Raw genomic sequence first — 22,518 nt, 5'->3', positions numbered from 1 at the left:
GAGGCTTTTCGCTAGGATCTTATAATCTATATTTAATAGCAAAATCGGCCTGTAAGAGGTACACTCCCTCAGGTCTTTATCTGGCTTTGGATTAAGTATAACTGTGGACTCATACATATAATCTGGTAATACTCCTCGTATGAAGGCCTCTGTATACATCTCAGAAGTATATATACAGTATATAGATATTATAGCACCAGTTTTATCTAACGGTATCCCGTCTGGGCCAGGGTATTTACCACTTGCCATGGCCATAACGGCCATTCTCACTTCCTCCTCAGTGATCTCCTCTTACATCATTGAACTTTGATCTTCTGTATGTTTAGGAAACCCCAAATCATTTAGATACCTCTCTTTATCTTCCTCTGCATATGGCTGTGTGGATGTATACATTGTAACATAGTATTCATAAATCTTTTAACTATTTCTTCTACCATATGCACCTCTTCTCCATTCTTATTTCTAATTTTGGGAATCACTGAGGTAGGTGTTTGCTGTTTTACCAGAAATGCTGACAGCTTACCTAGCTGATCTCCCTGCTCGTACTTTCACTGTTTTTGGGAAAAAAAAGCCTACGCTTAGAATTAGCAACTATATGGTTATTATATTTGCTACAGAGATTTTCCTCATCTTTGCTGAATACTATCTGTACTATTTGCTATAAAATCCACCTCTGTTTTGATACATGCTCATGCTAACTCATCCTCCTCTCTCCTATTAGCCCATTTTATATATGCTATTGTGGACCTTAAGGCCCCCTTAAATATGCCTTAAAAGTGTCCCATACAATCCCATCCATCTGGGACTCTTCATGAGCCTCTTGGAACACCTTTAATTGATCTATTATTCTATTATTAGTTCCTATCTTGGACAACCAATATGGATGTATTCTCCACCTGGGGCGTCTTCCCTTAGGGCATATTATTAAATTACATACCATAGGTGAATGGTCAGACGACCCGGGGAAGATAAACAACTGAATCCACCAATGGTATTATTTTCTCATTACCCAGTATCAAATTTACCCAGACATACATCTCTTACCTGGTACTGAACAGGAATATGCTCTAGTATGAGGATTCTTCATCCTCCATATATCTACCCCACCAGCCTCTTGTAAAAATGTCCTAAGTATGCCCATTCCCCCTACTCGATCATTAGTGAACCTTTCATATCTACCTAAAGCTGAGTCCATTAACATATTAAAATCTGCCATACATATAACATGTGCATCCGGATATTGTGTCATAAATATCAAAGCTTCCTTCAACACTTTCCTATTAGCTGGGGGAGGATTACAGAGTCCTACCATACACAAATATAAATATATATCTTCCTTCCAAATCTTTGTTAACCTGCATACATTCCCAAGACCCAGTTTGACATACCATTAATGTAACACCCCTTCAATATGTTGTATGGCATGTATGACATGACCATTGAACCCAGGGTTTTTTTTTTTAAGACAAACAAGATGCTCTGTGATCATATGAGTTTCTTGCAAAAATATTATTTTAGCCTTAGATTTATGCAAAATTGAAAATACTTGATTATGCTTCTCTGTTGTCCCAAGGCCTCTTACATTCCATGTTAAGAATTCACACTGATCAGCCATTCTCATCCCATCGTATGTATAAACAATGTTGTAAACCCATCAAAGGGTGCTCCCTCATCTCATTTCTTCCCTTTTCCTGTGGTGAGACCCAGCATCAACCATTATAAATAATGCATTTATACTCTTTAATTGCATACACTCTGTTCTTACCATCCAGTCTATCTCAATCATACCCCAATAAAGAAATACATATAACAAAAAAGAGAAAAAAATAACAATGAGGCATTGATGTCATAAAGCATCTGCTTATATGTAGGCAATATGAAATGTGCTCAACCTATCAGGGTCTGAAGACCCATTAATATTTCTCATCCATTTTTAACTAATTGACATAGGGGAGTTTAACAACACCACAAAAAAAAACCCTCCCCTGTGTATTTTATCAGAGATAATCTACATAAAGTATTTTACCCATAAATTTCTTCCTTAAAATGCATGTGCCTTTTACCCCGCCAATATGTGATTAATTCAAATTCATAACCAACAGCAAAAGTAAACCATCACAGTGCATGATTCCAATAAAAATGACTCAACTTCTAAAGTGCATATATCAGTATCCCCCCCACCCCTCGTGTATTTTACACACAAATTTTCTTTTTTCTTTTTTTTTTGAGATAAAGAAAACCCCCTTGAACTTCTAAAGTGCATACATCAGCACCCCACCCATTGTTTCTTCCCCAAAATATGTGCCACTCTCGTCAAAATATCTGTCACAATACCTTATTCAACCCAATCAAAGTGCATTGTTCAACATTATTCAACTCAATGTCAATAATTATTTCATAGAATTTTCATAGAATCCACAAAAAACACCCCAAAAACTGAGGAAAAAATTCCTACCCCCCCCCCCCCTTATCAACTTCCCAGATATTCCATTATCCTTCTCTTACCCTCCCTCATTAGTCTATTATAAGTCCGCTGATCAGGCTATCAATTAGCATCCACCTGCTAGCTTACTATTGTCACTATTATCTATAATTTAATTCTTAGTTATTTCTCATTTCTGCAGTTTATACTTTTTATTTATTCATTTATTCAGACAGAGCACGCTTATATGTTCTCATCCATTCTTGAGCTTGTTCTGGAGTGCTAAAAAAAAACAACATTGCCATTATCCACTACTCTCAATCAAGCTGGATATGCCATTGAATACTCTATTTCTCTTTCACAAAGTTTCCGCTTAATTTCATTGAATGTTGCACACTGTTTCTGCAGTTCCAAAGAAAAGTCTGGATATATGGATACTTCATTATTCTCAAACTGTATGTTGCCTTTTTGTCTCGCCTTCCACAACACTTGATCCCAATCTTTACAATTTAGTAATCGTGCTAATAATGGTCTTGCAGGTGCCCCTGGTTGTGGGGATCTTTCTGGAACTCTATGAGCTCTCTCTACTGAAAATGCCATAGAAAACTCTGCATCCGAAAATGTTGTTTTCAACCATCTTTGCCCAAATTGTCCCACATTTTGTCCTTCTACTTTTTTCTTCTGGCATACCCACATTTCTAATATTGTACCGCCACCTACGATTCTCTAAATCGTTACTTTTTTTGTTGTCACAATACAGTTTGTTTTTCCTTTGCTGTTACCTTTTTGTCACAGGGGAGAGTTCATCCTCTAAGGCTGATACTCTATTTTCAGCCTCAGCCATCTTTCCCCGAATATTTTTCATGTCCTGTCTAAGAAGTCCTATATCTTCTTTTTAACTCCTCCATTTTACCTGTCAGGATGCTACTACTCGATTGTATAACGGCCAATAGTTGGGTATTCATTTGTTTCAAGGTGAGCTTTGGTTGCCTCTAAGTTTTGTCAGCTTGGGATGCGCTCGTTTTTTGTATACCGGCAGTTGGCAGTCCACCACTCAGTGTCTGAGGAGGGCTACTTCCGCCATCCTGTTTATCCATCCTTGCGAACTCTCGGAGCCGCTCTGCCACTGTCTGCCGGTCCTTACTCATAATGACAGCTCCCATTCACCGAATCATATCCCCTTGTTTGGGTCCTCAGATACTGCCGGGGATTAGAGGCTGAGCACGGAGCTCACGCTGACCACATCCCGCTAACCACTTCCGTCCATGGCAGCGGAAGTAACACCCTCATCTCCACATGCTTGATGTTTTAAAGGTGTTCCCCTCCTCTATCTATAGTGTGATAGGTGCATAGACAGACCATTTTCATGGTGGATAATAGCTTGTCCACCAGGAAAAAATCTAGGCGGAAACAAGAATTATGTCTTGGAGAATAATATGTAAATGTTTTCTCACTAGCATGCTGGCATCTCGAAACATCATAAAGTTCCTCTGTAATATGGACCTTTATAAGGTAATTGTAGCCATCCACTTTCTAATAAATACTTTTATGAGTTTGATGGACTTCACTATGGTAGTGTTTTTGTTTATCCATTTTTGAGTCACTATGGGACCCATCACCTATGGATGTTTGCTTTCCTCCTGTGATGATCCACTCTACTCACCTGCTTGCTTAAGTGCAATAATCCATTATAATTTTTGTCCTGCCGATTCGGTAAGAGGTGTGTGTTGGAGGGTGTTAGCGGTGGGGATCGCTTTTCAGTTGCACGCTACTTTACTGGAAGGATTGATGCATTGCAATTTATTGGACTATTTTTATCTACACAGACTTTACTGGTGATATATGTGGAAAAAGGAGGAAGTGCTTGGCGCTGCCAATATGTATGTAAAGTGAAACAAATTCGTGTACATATAATGGGAAATTCTATGCATAAATATCACGAAAATGAGATTACAATAAATAGAAAAAACAGGAAATACAATGCAATGAATATATAAATAAGTACGTAATGTACTGATTGCAGGATTAATAAAAAGAGATAAAATTCAATCTTGTGGTATAAAACCCTTCCAATAAAGGACAACAGTAAATGAGCATAAAATCTATAAGGTAATGTAGATACAAAACATAAAAAACCTTTTAAAATGTATATAGATACAACTGGTGCCCTTGAAGAGAGGATTAAAGAGTGACACTGTTAATAGTGCAACACATGTGGTAAGCACCACTATGCAGAAAGGAAACAATTCTTGTGCCAACCAACTATTAAGTACATAGATGTGCAAATGAATGCGGAATGAGCCGGATAATCACTGTGCAGTAGATGCTAGATAAAGTGCAAAGTGAAATGAATAAAAAGAGTGAGAAAAATGGCTCAAAAGTGTTGATTAAAGATGCCTTAGTAAATAAAGTGTCAGGTGCTAAAAATAGTGGTCCACAGTGGTCTAAGTCCCATAGGGCTCTAAGAACCTAGTGGGGTACACAGGTAAAGAGGTTACAGTGCACCCATAGGAATAGTGGTTGAAAGCTAGAAAATAGAAAATGAATAATAAAATATAAAAACTCAAAAATGGATATGTGTCCTTATATAGGGTGCATCCAAAACAATGGCGTGCCACTAGAAGAAATGCGCAAGAATATGTGGTCAAAAAATGCAAAAAAAGTGCAAAAAAAAAAAAAAAAGGAAGAGTCCCCAAAAAGCGTATACAATTTTAACAGTCCACAATTATAATAAGGTGCCAATATCCCAGGTGCCACGGGGTGGGTGGTTATAGGGTGAAAAGTCTGGTGCTCCCCTGTCCCGTGGATCCGGTGCTCCCCTTTCTAGTAAATGCCGAGCTTACCAGAAGAAGCTCCCCGCACAGGGGTAGAGCGCAGGTCGATATTTTAGGGATCGCTCCCCAGGAAGAGGGGTCCGGTCTCTGGTCCACTTTAATTACTCCAATTCCCCGGGTCACACTTGCTTAACGTATTGGTAAGGATATCCCAGCCTTAGTGCTCCATAAAAGCCATCCCAGGAAATGTATAAAGAAATGCCTCCAATGGTGAAATATCGCTTAACAATCTTTATTGCATCAAAGGTAAAATCAGGTACTCACATAAATAACAGCAGTAACAATCATTCATATGGCTTAGGAGCCGCAAAGTCCTCTCTTAGCGGTGTAGTAGTGAGCGGCGTGTGTTCCACCGACTGGATCTGTGTCCCAAGCCGACCAAACAACAAAAGCGGAAGTGATGCGGTACGCTACTCCCGATGACGTCAGTGTGACGAAACATGTAGAGTGCGTACTCTCATTTTTGTGATATTTATACATAGAATTTCCCATTATATGTACACGCATTTGTTTCACTTTACATACATATTGGCAGCGCCAAGCACTTCCTCCTTTTTCCACATATATTGTATAATCTCTTGTAGGTTATATTCTGAAGTGGGCTGCAGCCAATCGGATTACATTTACATTTGCAATTTCCCCTACCACCTTTTCCTTTTCCTAAGCGCGGATTCCCTTTTGTCTTTCACTGGTGGTATATGGTCACTCATGTGTCACACACTTATTTTTTATTGATTACGGTATATCACTTTAGCACTGCTTTATTATGTTCCCTTTAAACCCTTAACTGCTAATATGTACTTTTCAATACCCCCAAGACTTAGTAATCCCTAAAACCTAAAATGCATTTAACCAAATCCCTAAACTAATTTCTAATAGTAACTAAACTCATCTTCTATATTTTCATCCTGTCCTACACCAGCAGCTCTTCACATGAATCCTCCACAGTGCAAGCTTAGTATGCTTTTCAGAAACAAATGATAAAGTGGAATTTTCTGTTGAAAGATGATGTACTTTCTTCAGTGACACTGTTAAAGGAGTACTGATCTTTTTTGGGGTTAATCATTGTCTCTGTAGGGGTGACAACCAAAAAAGTGATGGCGAGCAAAAAGTGATGAGCTAATTGATTCATTAATCAAGCAAGTCAATAAATTGCAAATTTGTTGATTCATCTGAATAATTGCAGTCAGATGTGTCCAGTCTGCAATTCATGCGTCATGATTACCTGGATTCCTATAATGTGTCATTCTCCACTGACAAATGTACATGCCACAAGCAGGTGCATCAATAATGTATAAATTGTTGATTCTACTGATTCAATCATCTCTATTAGCAAATTTCACATTAACTGTATCCGTATGATTTAATGTCATTTCAACTAATGCTGAATAGTGCTGTTGCTGCACTCATACTGCTAATAGGCTTTATTGGAATCAGCAAAGTGTAGGGCAGTAATATAGATGCACCACTGTCATAACTCTTATTCTTATAGTATTTGAAAGGGCTAGAAGGTGTGACCTTCCAACACGATTCTAGCTCTTTTTTTTTTTTATTTTTATTTTTAGCTCCGTTAGTTTCACCCTTTTATATCCACCCCTTGGCAAACCTTTGTGTGGAGACTTGACCAGGTTGTAGTGCCGCAAAATACTGTTTTTGCAAGTATTTCATAATAATGTTTTTATAAACATAAGCTTTAACTTTTTGCATGGGGTCACAAACCACAAGTATTTTCATGACACATATTTGAAAAAAAAACATTCTAGAAAGTAACAACAAAGAAGATATAAAATAAAATAGTATAGTTATGACATTGGCATTGGCATTATACAAATCACAAGACACAGATAATGGTCTATTGTGATAGTTTTATCATAGTATTTTAATGCACAAGGCAATTACATTTTGCCATTATTTTTCTAAACTAAACTTAATTATATCCTGCAAAATATCATGTTTGAAAGGTACTGAGAAATTATATACCCAAGATTTATTGCTTCATAAAATAATAGCTGTGATAATGAACTCACATCCTTCTGAATTCAGATACTAAATGGAAACAATTTATTTTATTTAGAAGAAATTCTTCCCAGTTGTACTATATTTTAAGGCATTTTATTTCAGCTGTTTGTAGCATACTGAAAGAGCATGAAACAGAAAGTGATAACTCAACTCTGAACTGAGCAAAAATCATTGTGTGTACAGCAGTAATAAACAAGTGGCTTGGAAAAGAGACTACAGAAAAAATTTGATAATTCCTTTACAACTTAGTGTGCCTATCACCTTTATACTGTAGAGGTAGCCCTTTTGCGAGCTAAATGATTATGGCCTTCTAATTCTTTTAACCATACCAATTCTGGAAGTTGGGAAAGGAGAACACATTTTAGCATAATAAATTAGCAGTAGTGCAGTGAGAAACCGTGTCTAGATGTGGCTAAATGATGGTTTAAAACCCATATGCCCAACTTGAAGCTGAGCCACATGCGCCCTTAGTTACCTACTTTTGTGGCCCTTGAGCTCCAGCAAATAAAAGTCAGTGTTTTTCCTGCACAGGTACTTGCCCAGAACTGATCAGCACCTGGAACAGTGTGGGGAGAAGTATTCATGGACATCTCTATCACTTTCTGTCATGAGACTTATGGCATAGAGCAGTGGTCCTCAACCCTGGCCTACAGGGCCCACTAACAGGCCAGATTTGCAAGATAACTGAAATACATCCCAGGTGATATCATTTGCTGCTCAGTGATTGCAGTACTCTAGTCTGCATCTCCCCAAGGTAATACTTAAAATCTGGCCTGTTAGTGGGCCCTGAGGACCGGAGTTGAGGACCACTGGCATAGAGTATAGCTGTCAATGCCCTCCTCCTACGTAGCTTTGAGATCTGTGAAAACTGTGTGTATATGTGTTTTTTTTTTTTTTTTTTTGAGAAGGTGCTCTTTGTAGCACCATGTGTACTATGAGAACTACTGCATGATACTATAGTATCTGCACTGCCAGAAACAGGGCCAGGACATATATTCACATTTTTTTTACATTAATTTTTCTGTGCTATCCATTCCCTTTCTCCTATTGTTTATATATATTTTTTTTTATCTTTTATAATGTATCTTACTGTGGGAATCATTAAATGTGGTGACACTTATTTTAAATGGAGCTTCAGGTATAAAAAAAGCAGGGGTATTAGTCTGTAAAGGAATTTAAATGCTAGTGATCTCAAGCAGCTTCTTGTAACTTAATGTAGTTTCTGACAGTCTCCTCTAAGCATTTCCTCAGTCTCCAACCACTTCTCTGGCATTTCTACAGTTTATAACCATCTTATGTAATATGTCTTCAGGCTTTGACAGATTTCTATAGCATTATTAGCATTATAAATGCTAAATTTACTGCATAACCCCCATAATGCAGCTTCCCAGGGGCCCTTTAAGCAGCCTTTTTTGCCTCATTCCTCTGTGGATGAATATGTGCAGCTGCTAAGAGTTAAAGGCCACCTTTCTTACCACTACATATGCATTATGCAGTTGACAAGAGGTTAAAAGTTTGCTTCTAAATCATAACACCAAAATGGCTTAGTGACTGGCACTTCTCCCTTGCAGCACTAGGATCATCAGCTTGTATCGTGACTAGGACACATTAGGACTAGGTCTGCAAAGTGTTTTAAAGTTCCTCCTGGACTTATGTGGGTTTACTCTCTGAACAGTGATTTCCTTTCACACTCCAACGACATGTTGGTTAATTGGCTCCTGTCTAAATTGTGTATGCATGCGGGGCTTTTTATTTGTCAGGAACGCAGTTCCAGCACCTCCAGCACTGAATGAATGTAGAGGCAAGGGGTTCAGGGTTTATTGATGCTAGCTGCTGGGGGGATCTGTTTTTGCTGGAGGGGATTTATTTTTGTGGGGCGGGGGTGTCTATTGTTGCTAAGGAAGTCCATTGTTGCTGGTGGGGGATCTACTGTTTCTGGGGGTGTGTCCTATGTTGCTGGGGGTCAGTTGTTGCTGGGAGGGATCTAGTGATGCTGTATGTAGGGAAATCTGTTGTTATTGCTTGGGGAGGGGGTATTTTGTTGTGATCCATTGTTGCTGGCTGCTGGATAGTATATTGTTTCTGGTTCCAGGAAGACCTGTTATTGCTTCTGCGGATCTTTTTTTGCTGGGGGAGGAGATATTTTTTTTGCGGTTGATCCATTGTTGCTGGGGGGATTATTGTTGCTATCTGAATGGGATCCATTTTAATGCTTTTCTTATTATCATTAACAAATTCAATACAAATTACTTTGTACCTCAATTGTTACTTGGTTCTATATTCTCTAAAATGGGTAGTACTGGGAGGTGGGTAGGGGGTGGAACCAAGGAATGGTGCAGGAGGTGGGTAGGGGGTGGAGAAAAGGGATGACTCGAAAAGGGGGAGTACAGAATTTCAATGTCAATGTCTATGTTGTCTATATAGGGTTATTAATATGAAACACTAGAGCAGTGGCTCTCAACTCCGGTTCTCAGGACCCACTAACAGGCCAGGTTTGCAGGATAACTGAAATACATCACAGGTGATATAATTTGCTGCTCAGTGATTGCAGTACTCTAGTCTGCATCTCATCAAGGTAATAATTAAAATTTGGCCTGTTAGTGGGTTCTGAGGACTGGAGTTGAGAACCATTGCACTAAAGCAAGACTGCATTTTTAGCACAATTCATATTTTTATTTCCATTGCATTTCCCTTTAGTGTCACTGGTACATTTAGTGGAAAACTTGCTATAGCAAAATCTCTCTTCTTCACATTGCTGTGTGAATATTATATATTATCATTCATCCTCTGCAAATTGACCTGTATTACCTAAGCTATCCTAACAAGCTTTATTGCTTTATCATTTTTCCCTCTGCCTTTCCCTCTAAATTCTTTTATTTGAACGCATTCTCAGTAGGGTAATCACAGATGTCGAAGAACAATATAAGGACTAAAAGACAGTTAACGTATTCAGGCTGTAACTGAGGTCACTGGCTACTTAAAGCTAAACTTCAGTCACAAGAAAACAGTGTTATTTATTTGTGTTACTGCATCCTTGTTCTTCAATTGTATCCTTAGATGCTCCTGTAGTACACAAGATTGAAGAATAGGTTGCCTTTTCTCAATTGAGAGGTTGCTTATTTCTCCTGACTACCACATGCCACGGGTGCCTTCTCTACACCCGCCCCCCTGTAGATGATTGCAAGCATGCTAATGTCACCAAGATGCACTGATGCTCAAAAAAACCCTACTCTGTTGCCCTGATGGAGTGTGCAGTGCCCTGTAAATGGCTGCTACCTAGTAAGACAGGATAAGGTAGCATTATCAGTGTTGCTAAAAACAAAGTCTGCTTCTCTCAACTTTGTCCCAGCATGTTACAACTTCCAACCCCCCGTCATTCTACAGGAGAATTCTAGAGTGAATAACAGGTGGAAGCTAAAGTCAGTACTGAATGTAGGTATAGGCTCTCCAGCAGACCTCACCTTGTCTCCTTCTAGCGTTCACTGCACCTGTGTCAGAACTTGTCAGTGTGTCCAATGATCTTCAGCTCCATGCAGCACAGGCTGCACTGGATGAGCTCTTGGGTAATGGCTAGATATTAATGACAAGTCCCTCCCTGTTAGAGGGAAATGATTGTGCCTCATTGTGATGATTTGGGAGCAGGAATATAATGAAAGCTCAAATGCTGGAGCAAGGGGAGAAAGGGAGTGCAGTTCTCAGCCATACCACTACCCTTTGTCTTTCACAGAGCAGTCAGCATCCTGTGTTGCCAGGCAGCAACCAGTTGCAAGACACTGCATTCTGGCAGGAAAGTAGGTTTAAATCTAGCCTTGCCTTTCTCTATCAACTCCTGTCTACAGAAAAGAGCAGCGTGTGCTGTTTCCAGTTATCTGAGGAATTGCCCCAGCAGGAGGCTTTATTTATTTGTCTTGTGCTTTACTGCAGTGATGACTAGGAAGTTCTGTGTCCCCTGCCATCAAGCACGGGGCTGCCCTCAAGCACTATGGTGGTTCACAAGAGCCAGCCCACATCATGTGCATATCTTGGAGGGTTTTGAGAGATGTAGCGAAGCCATGAATTTTTTATATGTTACAGGTGCAAGGGGGGTTCAAGTTTTTGGGGTTTTTTTTTTTATGTTATCTGAAGTTGAGCTTTAAATTTAGCTCAGTAGCTCCAATTCATTTTAGTAACATTCAGGCACTGGTTGAGCATACCTGAAATACGTAGAATTTTCAAAGTCACTTCCTGTTTGCATTGGCAAGCTATTATAGATGTCAGCTGAGTGAGGTTAAAAGAGTTTTCTTCGTATTCTTACATAGTTACATAGTTACATAGTTAGTGAGGTTAAAAAAAGACATCAGTCCACCCAGTTCAACCTATGATGTGTGTGTGTGTGTGTCTACTGTTAACCGTACATTGTATACCCCTGTATGTTGTGGTCTTTAAGGTGCCCATCTAATAGTTTTTTGAAACTATCAATGCTCCCTGCTGATACAACTGTTTGCGGAAGAGAATTCCACATCCTTACTGCTCTTACAGTGAAGAACCCCCTGCGTATTTTAAGGTTAAACCGCCTTTCCTCTAGTTTTAGTGAGTGGCCATGCGTCTTATTGTATTTCCTTTCTCTGAATAGGTTTTTCCATATGCTAGGGTTTCCAGTACAATATTTGTACATTGATATCATATCCCCCCCCCCCCCCCTCAATCGTCTATTCTGAGATGAGTTCCACTGTCCACTGCTATATGCAGCAGCCAGACAATGTGATTATTGCAAGGCAGACACAGATACTGACAGGATTTTTGGCAAATACTGGGACTATCCCATAGAACTCAAGCTGGTTTAGGTATATGGTCCAAAAGTTATGAAAGTTCCAAACACGTGACACACAGATGGCTGAAAAGCTTAGACAAGTTGCATGTTGCCAGTAAAACTTAAAGCTAACAGAAGAGATTCTGTATTTAAATGTAACTGTTACATACATTTCACAATGCATTTCTTACAGTACAATGCAGTCAAAAAGCAACATTTTGAACTATAAAAGAGACACAAATGGGTTCTGGAGTCAAAAAGCATCTCCTGGCTCATTATTTAGAATAATAGGTGTCAAACATAAGAACTGCATTACACTGGAACACTTTTCCTTAACATGTTAAAGCATACAGAAAAAAGTAGCAAACTGTTTTTAATATTTCATACGTTTACATTTTTATCTCTATATGTTTTTCTTCTTTACTGTTTGCAATTATATATGTTTATATAGGCTAACATCAGCTTACCTCACTTGCATTAATTTACATTCTTTGTACAATGAAGAAAAATAGAAGCATAATGTCAAGCATAGGTACAGCCTCATTTGGTAACAGTATATGGGTTACTTACTAGAGGGAAATAGGCTATTTACTTTGCAAGGGAAGTTACACTTTGTAAGGGAAGTTGCCCCAGAGCATAGTAAATAAGGGGAAGTTTCACTCTACAAAGAATACCTTATCAAATGCAAGGAGAATAAAAATAAAAAAATGCATTTTTTTTCTTGCACATGATTGGATGAAGAATGTCAGAAGATTTTCACCTCATTTACTAAGGTCTGGGGAAAATGTCCTTGCAAAGTGTAACTTTCCTTGCAAAGTTAAAAGTCTATTTGCTTTTAATAAATCAACCCTTATATGTATAAAGATTGCAGTATGTGCTACTTAACACTGCACATTAAAGCAGGTATGTCCTGCTAGTGGCCCTGCAAACAGTCCATGCAAACAACCAGCACAACAGTGTATCAAAATGAACTAGTGCCACCAATGGAAATTTTTTTATGACTGGAGGAGTCACTTGAATTTACAATTAACTTGCTTATTTGGCATTTAGTATGTAAAGTTTTCATTAAAACAGTGCATAGATCAACAACCAATTAAAAAGGTGTATGTGTTCATTATAATAAATATATATAAATATATGTATAAAACCACTTTTGCCAGCATTAAAAGAGAACCAGCGAAAGGCATGCTTATGACAGTATTTTAGTTTATACATTACTGTGTAGGCTTGCTATAGTGTACCTGTGTTAAGCCAAAAACAGAAATTGAAAGCAGGCACTTCAGACATTTTCAGAAACCTTAAACTTTGTGTGTTCTGGTATGCAAACTTTTGTTATCGCTTGTTGCATACCCATAGGATTGGCCTACCCAAATCCTACATCTCTCAGCTAGCCAATGAACCTGGTAATCAGAATTATAGCACAGTAGTGAGGCATGGATGGAGGGGCACTAAGCTTTTATAGAGAGATTATAACATTTTTCTAAAGTGGTTGTAAAGGCCAAAGGATGTTTTCTATGCATGAAGGTAAAAAACCTTCTGTGTGTTGCTCTGCCCACAACCCCCCTTAATGCTCACCTGAGACCCCTTTCAATCCACCAATGTGCATGAGAGCCTCGGCTGTCCCAGGATTCCCTCTCCTCATTGGCTGAGAAAGCAGCAGGAGCCATTGACTCCCATTTCTGTCAATCGGCTGTCAATCAGCCTGTCACTGCTGTCAATGAGCCAATGAGGAGAGAGTGGGGGGCAGGGCTTAGTCACAGCTCTATGTGTCTTATGGACACACAGAGCAGGGCTCAGGGTGAGCACACAAGTGGCTTGCTATTGGGGGCACTGGTCAAGGGGGAGGAGCCAGGAGTGCAGTTGGAAGACCCAAGAAGAAGAGAATCGAGGATGCTTTGTGCAAAACCAATACACAGAGCAGGTATACATAACATTTTTTTTTTTAAGCTGAGCCTTTAATGCCACTTTAATAGGATTGTTTAAGAGCTTCTGGTGAAGGTTGTCCACAAGATATGTTAACATGCATGTAAGCACTTCTATGTTTCTGTTTTCATTAACTTCTGACCCCAGTGTCATTTTATGAAAGATGTATATTTCCCCTATAGTTTTGTAATATTTATTTAACTGAAGATGTCTCCAGAGCTTACTTTATGCAATTGCTGTCTTTAAGTTGCTGATATCATACTGGTAACGCAACCTATCTTCAGGCCATTAGTGCGCGTGCATGTATCAAATAGCAGCCCAATAGTTGAAACAAATGTAAACAGTTACAGAGCGATGGTATTTGATACTGTTATGCATATTTAGGACCTGAGAGGCAGTGCAGCCCAATGTACTAAAAGAAATTAACAAGAGCAAGAATAAGTTGTTATGGTACATTTGAACTGCAGGTTTATATAAACATGTGAATGTACACATGCATAGCGAATGTGATCCGTGAACCTATTTAGCAAATTTTACACTGATGTTCGAAGTGTACAGTGAGGTCATAAATTGCCTTGTACAGTGAACATACAAATAATGCTGCTCTTATGAATGCACTAAGAAAAATGTGAACACTTTATTTGAAAGCTAAGAAAAAAACATTTAAAAAACAAAGTTCATAAAGCCATGACCATGGTGGGCATATCAGCATATAAGTACACACCATACATTTTGTTCCTACACGCAAGGCACGTGAGTTTCTGTACATCATAAGTGCTCAAGTGTAGAGAATAGACCCAGTTGTGTAGCAACTCACAAATTTACTTAGAGTTGAGAAACTTAATTTCTGATTCTGGGCACAACTAAGAGGGATGAACTTTGAGAGAACGGTTGCAGTCTGTCTGGAAAAGTTAAAAGGGAAATTTCCTATGTGATAGTCTATTACATGTACTTTTCCATAAAAAATTGATGATTTAACGAGCATGTAGTAAATGCAGATGAATACCTCATTATTGGTCAAAAAGTAGCAAATTACATATAATAATGGAAACATGGGCGTAGCATCAGGGGTCACGAATGCGACCCCACCCATGCTCCAGGGGGGCCCAAGCAGCCTCCATCTGACATTAGAAGTTATGTCACTGTGCCTGTGTCATAGTTGAAAACTGTCATGATTTTGGAAAGGTGACTCGACAGGACCTTGTCCCGTGCCAATCACAGCCACAGTAAGGCGGGTGCCCGCCAGCAGCACCGATTGTCACATCGGGCACTCAGTAAGGAGCTCAGCTGTCACAGGCAAGATAAGGAGAAGCACATCACAGCAGACAGAGATCCCACCCCCTCCCACAGCAGTTTATCAGGCGCTCTCACTGGAGACTGACTTGCACTAAGCATCTCCAAAGATGCGGTGTCCAAGAAGAGGCTTGCGCCCTAATTGGACTGGACTCATTTGGGTGGCCTCATAGATGATCATGCCCAGCCCCCCTTGGTGCATATGTGAGTCTGCTAACAGTGTCTGTTAAAGCAACATGCAGGATGCACAATGTAAGTCACAACTATATACTTACTGAGATTGTGTCCATGTTTGGATGATCATCATTTGCTCCCTACGAATGAGTAAATGATTAACAAATTTGGCTCAAGACAAGCTAAGTTGTCTGATATTCAACTGTATATGGGTGTGATTGGGATCTGCAGTCAGACTTGTACTTGTTCTAGAGATTTCTTAATTATGGTTTTGCCAGTGTTGGATTGGAAAGGAATTTTAACTCTTAAGTAATTTGGACCCTTACTTATTGGACATTAATCTAAGTCAGTGTTCACACCTGGTTCTGTAAATACTTGTGGTCTAACAAAAGTTGGCGGCTTTTCTGAGGAAAAACTGGCAGCTATGGTTATCAGTGATGTATTAAAACTGCCACATGGGTCCTGGGCAGTTCTCACATAAACATTTAGGTCCTCAGGCCCTTCTCCCTAAATCCCCTTGGGTCCCAGATATTTTTTATTTTATTTCGATGGTGCCTCGGCTCTGAAAATATACCTTTTAGCATTCTACCTTAATGTAGTATACATTATTTATGGGCTAGCCTGTCACTACATACTGCTCACTTACTGCCCTGTCACTAAGTACTGATTACTGACTTCCCTGTCCCTACATACTGCTCACTGACTTCCCTGTCACTACATACTGCTCGCTGACTTCCCTGTCACTACATACCGCTCGCTGACTTCCCTGTCACTACATACTGCTCGCTGACTTCCCTGTCACTAAATACTGCTCGCTGACTTCCCTGTCACTACATACTGCTCGCTGACTTCCCTGTCACTACATACTGCTCGCTGACTTCCCTTTCCTTGCATACTGCTCACTGACTGCCCTTTCCCTGCATACTGCTCACTGACTGCCCTATCACTGCATACTGCTCATTGACTTCCCTGTCACTGCATATTGCTCACCATCTTCCCAGTCACTACATACTGCTCACTGACTTCCCTGTCACTGCATACTGCTCACTGACTTCCCTGTCCCTGCATACTGCTCGCTGACTGCCCAATCACTGCATACTGCTCACTGATTTCCCTGTCACTACATACTGCTCGCTGTTCGCCCTATCACTGCATACTGCTCGCTGACTTCCCAGCCACTACATACTGCTCACTGACTTCCCTGTCACTGCATACTGCTCGCTTACTGCCCAATCACTGCATACTGCTCACTGATTTCCCTGTCACTGCATACTGCTCACTGACTACCCAATCACTGCATACTGCTCACTGACTTCCCTGTCACTGCATATTGCTCACTGACTTCCCAGTCACTACATACTGCTCACTGACTTGCCTGTCACTACATACTGCTCACTAATTTCTCTGCCACTACATACTGCTCATAGACTTTCTTGTCACTACATACTGCTAACTGACTTCCCTGTCATGACATAATGCTCACTGACTGCCCTGCCACCACTACATACTGCTCACTGAAGTCCCTGTCAATACATACTGTTCTCTAACGTCCCTGTCACTAAAAACTGCTCACTGACTGCCCTACCACTACATGCTGCTCACTGACCACCCTACTACTACATACTGCTCTCTGACTGCCCTACTACTACATACTGCTCACTGATCGGAATACCACTACATACTGCTCACTGAGTGCTCTACCACTACATATTTCTCACTGACTTCCCTGCCACTACATACTGCTCACTGACTGCCCTGCCACTGCATGCTGATCACTAATTTTCCTGTCACTGCATACTGCTCACTGACTGCCCCATCACTGCATAATGCCTACTGACTGCCCTGTCACTGCATACTGCTCACTTATGCCCTGTCACTGCATACTGCTCACTGACTTCTCTGTCACTGCATACGGCCCTGCTACTACATACTGCTTACTGACTGCCCTGCCACTACATACTGCTCACTGACCACCCTAACACTACATGCTGCTCACTGACCACCCTACTACTACAAACTGCTCACTGACCACCCTGTCACTACATACTGCTCACTGGTCGCCCTTTCACTACATACTGCTCACTCATCACCCTATTACTACATACCGCTCACTGACTGCCCTACCACTACATGCTGTTCACTGACCTCCCTACCACTACATACTGCTCACTGACCACCCTACTACTACAAACTGCTCACTGACCACCCTGTCACTACATACTGCTCACTGATCAACCTATCACTACATACTGCTCACTGACTGCCCTGCCACTACATACTGCTCACTGACTTCCCTGCCACTACATACTGCTCACAGACTTCCCTGTCATTACATACTGCTGACTGATTTCCCTGTCACAACATACTGTTCAATGACCACCCTACCACCACATTCTGCTCAATGGCCACCCTACCATTACATGTTGCTCACTGACAATACATTCTGCTCAGTGACTACCCTGCTCCTACATACTTCTGAATGACCACCCTCCCACTACATACTGCTCACTCACATTACATGCTGTGCACTGATACTACGTACTACTCACTGACTGCCCTTTTCCTACATACTGCTGACTGACACTAGATACTGCTCATTTATTCTGCATACAGCTCACTGACTGCTTTGCTCCTAAATACTGCTCAATGACCACCCCACCATTACATACTGCTCACTGACACTACATACTGCCTACTGACTGCCCTGCTCCTACATACTGCTCAGTGACCACCTCACCATTACATACTGCTCACTGACACTACATACTGCTCAATGACTGCCCTGCCACTACATACTGCTTACTGACCTACCTACCACTAAATACTGCTTACTGACCACCCTACTACTACACACTGCTCACTGACCACCCTGTCACTACATACTGCTCACTGACCGCCCTTTCACTACATACTGCTCACTGATCACCCTATCACTACATACTGCTCACTGATCATCCTATCACTACATACTGCTCACTGACTGCCCTATCACTACATACTGCTCACTGACTTCCCTGCCACTATATACTGCTCACTGACTGTTCTGTCACTACATACTGCTCACTGACCGCCCTTTCACTACATACTGCTCACTGATCACCCTATCACTACATACTGCTCACTGATCATCCTATCACTACATACTTCTCACTGACTGCCCTATCACTACATACTGCTCACTGACTTCCCTGCCACTATATACTGCTCACTGACTGTTCTGTCACTACATACTGCTCACTGACTTCCTTGTTCCTACATACTGCTGAATGACCACCCAACTATTACATACTGCTCACTGACACTAAATACTGCTCACTGACTGCCCTGCTTCTACATACTGCTCAGTGACCACCTTACCATTACGTACCGCTCACTGACACTTCATACTGCTTACTGACACTACATACTGCTCAATGACCACTCTACCATTACATACTGCTCTATTGACTGACACTTACACATTTTAAGGTAGTTTACGTTTATATTCTTACAGTGACATTTGTTTTATTTTATTTTATTAAGGTTTTTCTTACTATTTAGTTAGGCCTTGATAGTTAATTTCATTAAAAAAAAAGAAAAAAGTTGCCTAACCCCTGTGATCTTTAATCTCTTTCATATTGTTTTGGAAGATCTCCGCCTCTCAAAGGTTTCCTACCCCTGCTCCAGGGTATTCAAAAGAGTTTGGCGAAACTGTCCACATTTGACATACCTCGCAAATTCTTTTGAATTACCCTCTCATTATGTAGTGGTGGGTGGCACTTTTTCATCAGGGCCCACAAGCCTCAAGCTAACCCTCTCAATGGAATGTATTTAGTATGTGCTAAACCTTTGGTTATTTATTTAAAAAGTGCACTAGTTCACCCTCTCAGGCCCATCTAACATGTACAAAACATGGAATCATGGTGACAAGAAAAATAGAACATTGTGTAGAAGCTTTAATATGCAGCATAAATGGTATCTTTCACAAAGTTTTTGGGATGCTCACCACGTAGCTATATTATTTTGAACAGATAAATGTCTTTAGATAGTTTAAATGTGATAACAATAAATTAATCTGGGATTTTTTTTTTTTTTTTATTGAAGGTACTGTTGAGGAAGATAAAGGAGATGATCTTTTATTGGCATCAGTGAATGAGTTTTGGTGGTTTCCTCATATGTGGAGTCACATGCAGCCTCATCTTTTTCATAATGAGTCCTCTTTGGCAGAACAAATGATTCTAAACAAAGAATTTGCACAGGTACATTGTAATGTAATTTCATTGACTTAGCTGTTAAGGGTTTATTCAGTCAAATACCTCACAGATTACCTACATTCTACCTCAACATCCTACAACATTAGGTTTCTTCTAAAACATCTGAAATCTGCCACATGCAAGTTAATGGGTTTGATTTACTAAAAGCAAATAGGCTGTTCAATTTGCTAGAGAAGTTGAAACATTTTCTGGAGCTTAGTAAATGTGGCAAATTACACTTTGCAAAGGATAGCCAATCATGTTCAAGGCAAAAAACAAACCTGTATTTTTGTTGGAACACGGTGGGTGATTGCAGTCAGTAGAGTTTCAGCTCATTCATTATGCTCTGGGAAAAATGCCCTTGCAATGAGAACAGTCCTTTAACCTTTAGTAATTCAAGCCCAATATCTCATAGTTCTGCACATTGCAAGTAGCTATGTGGAATGTGTCTGAAAACTAGATAATAAAAGACCACTAGTAGCTGCTTGTTCTTGAGGCATGACTACTTGTGGAACCACTTCACTACTAGCTGTTTGCTCCATGTAATCAACCATAGTTGACTGTATTTGCCACATATCATTAGAAGTTCAGCTACAATAGAGGTTAAAGCGGTAGTATACTAAAAAAAAAAAAAAAAAAACCCTGCAAGACAAAGGCATAATGAGCTAGTATGCATTGCATACTAGCTCATTATGAAATACTTACCTTAGAGCGAAGCCCCGACACGGACCCCCGGACACCGCTGTGGGAGCTGACATGATCCCTCGGCGTCTCTTCCGGGATGGGCGGCTCCAGCGCTGTAAATGGCCGGAGCCCCAATGACGTCACTCCCGCGCATGCGTGCGGGAGTCATTTTCCGGCACTTCCCGGAAAGGAACTCTGAAGGTCCACTGGACCTTCAGAGCGCATGCACCGCTCCCATCAGCAGCTGCATGCAGTGCAAATATCTCCTAAACCTGCACGGTTTTATTAATTGTACCTACAGGTAAGCCTTATTATAGGCTTACCTGTAGTTAAAAGTCACAAAAAGCGGTATACTACCGCTTTAAGAATGCATTGATGTTATCTCTGGTAGCTGAGCACATTGGTTGTAGGGCATTTGGGGAATAAATGTCTGAATGTTTGTCTGAACTGTTGCAATTATCATTGATGTCCCACTCTATGGTGTACGCTTATGAAACTGAGAATTTATTTCTCAGTTCACTTCTCGGCAGTTCTCCAAGGAAAATTATCTCCTCTGGCACTCTGTTTATGAAGCGGACAACTTCAGTTCTCACAGGGAGAACAGAGAAGTTTTTCCTCTGAGAACGGCCGAGATCTGTGTACAAGTGAATGGGCCGCATTTAATCTCGTGAGACAAAGCAAGATTACAGTACGAGAAAATCACTGGTGTCATTTATTAAGCAGTGATAGATTATCACTGCTGAGTACATGTGCATTTGACCCCCACCTAATGTTAATAAAATAATTAGTCCCCCTACATAAATACATATATATATATATATATACTGTATACACACACACATACATTTTCTATATATATATATATATATACACACACACACAAACATTAAATATATAAATACATGTATGTGTATATATATATATATATATATATATATATATATATATATATATATACATATATATGGCAGGGGGACATGTTTACTGTATTGGGGGGTCTGATCGGGTCTGATCGAGGAAGAAGGAAGGAAGTCAATATTCTTCCTTCTTTCCCCTCAGTTCTCCCCAGATTCTGTCTTCTCTCCCTGATTCACCACCTCCAGGCTGGTGAATCTGGGAGTGTGAATTCTGGCACAGATCGCCAGGGAAGTGCGGAGATTGCAGCTTCATAAGCTGGCCGTTTCTGTGTCAGCCAATGACAGATTCTCTGTGTGTGCGGAGATGATCAGCGGAGAACATGTTCTCCATTGATCATCTGTTTTATAAACCAATAATGATCCGATATAAGCTGCGGTCAGCAGGATCACTGCTCATCTCAGTTCCAGAAATGGACACCTTAATTAGAACTGGACACAATTTCAATGAGTTGAGATATAGGTGCACTCCGTGCATTCAGTGCATATTTGACCTATACTTTAGTTTCTGGAAATTAGTTCCATTTGCATTGTATTTAAATTAATGTTATTTCCTTTTTTAAATAAAGCTGTATCAATTTGGATCATGCTTTGCTGGGGTTTTTCACCTTCCTCTGGATCAACTGGGTATAAAATTGTGTATACGGGATTGTATGATTTTTTTTTTTCAATCTGACTAACTATGTAACTAACTATGTAACTATGTACATGAATGAAGTTTGACAAAAGTGCTGAATATAAATATTGGCAGAGCAAGTACTTTGCAATTATTGGATGATAGTGTGTTATTAAAGTTGAAGACAGCTTGGTCAGTAAGGGGTAAGAGCAGAAGATCGGGGGAGCCACACGTCAGAACAAGACCTGCTGTGTGTAGACAATTGGGATTCTCAGCCGGGATCCCACCACGCCACTCCCCCAATGTGTTTCACTCTGACCACGGGAGCTTACTCATGGGGATGGGATGCATACCATACCACATACATACCATAGGGGTTAGAAAGGATAGACACAGTGGAAACGAGACAGTTTGTTTTGTGTAAATCTCTGCAAAAACAAGCAGGTTACACTATAGGCATGAAAAGGGTGTATGGTAGAGATGTTAAAAGTAAGAAAGTTGTGATTGTAAAGTCAGAAGGTTTGATTGGTTAGATAGGTAAAAATGCACAATTTACAAGACAAGGTCAAGGAGACTATGCAAAGCAAGATGTATGGGGATGTACTGTATATGTTTTGG

General features: G+C 40.2%; 1 protein-coding gene across 3 annotated transcripts in view; it reads left to right on the top strand.

The window, feature by feature from the left end:
• Window positions 1-22,518, top strand: part of LOC309561575 (bifunctional heparan sulfate N-deacetylase/N-sulfotransferase 4-like) — a 565,820-nt gene that overhangs the window by 223,144 nt on the left and 320,158 nt on the right. For all 3 annotated transcript variants that reach the window (XR_014225581.1, XR_014225582.1, XM_082265564.1), the window contains exon 4: window positions 19,538-19,692. Coding sequence is in view for 1 of the 3 variants with exons in the window: in XM_082265564.1 (XP_082121690.1) it covers window positions 19,538-19,692 (155 nt within the window). In the remaining 2 variants the exon portion in view is untranslated. The remainder of the gene's footprint in view (window positions 1-19,537; window positions 19,693-22,518) is intronic.

The sequence above is a fragment of the Pelophylax lessonae genome (genome assembly GCF_965119305.1).
Source record: "Pelophylax lessonae genome assembly, chromosome: 1".
Classification (NCBI taxonomy): domain Eukaryota; kingdom Metazoa; phylum Chordata; class Amphibia; order Anura; family Ranidae; genus Pelophylax; species Pelophylax lessonae.
This window is presented reverse-complemented; position numbering and strand designations above follow the sequence as displayed.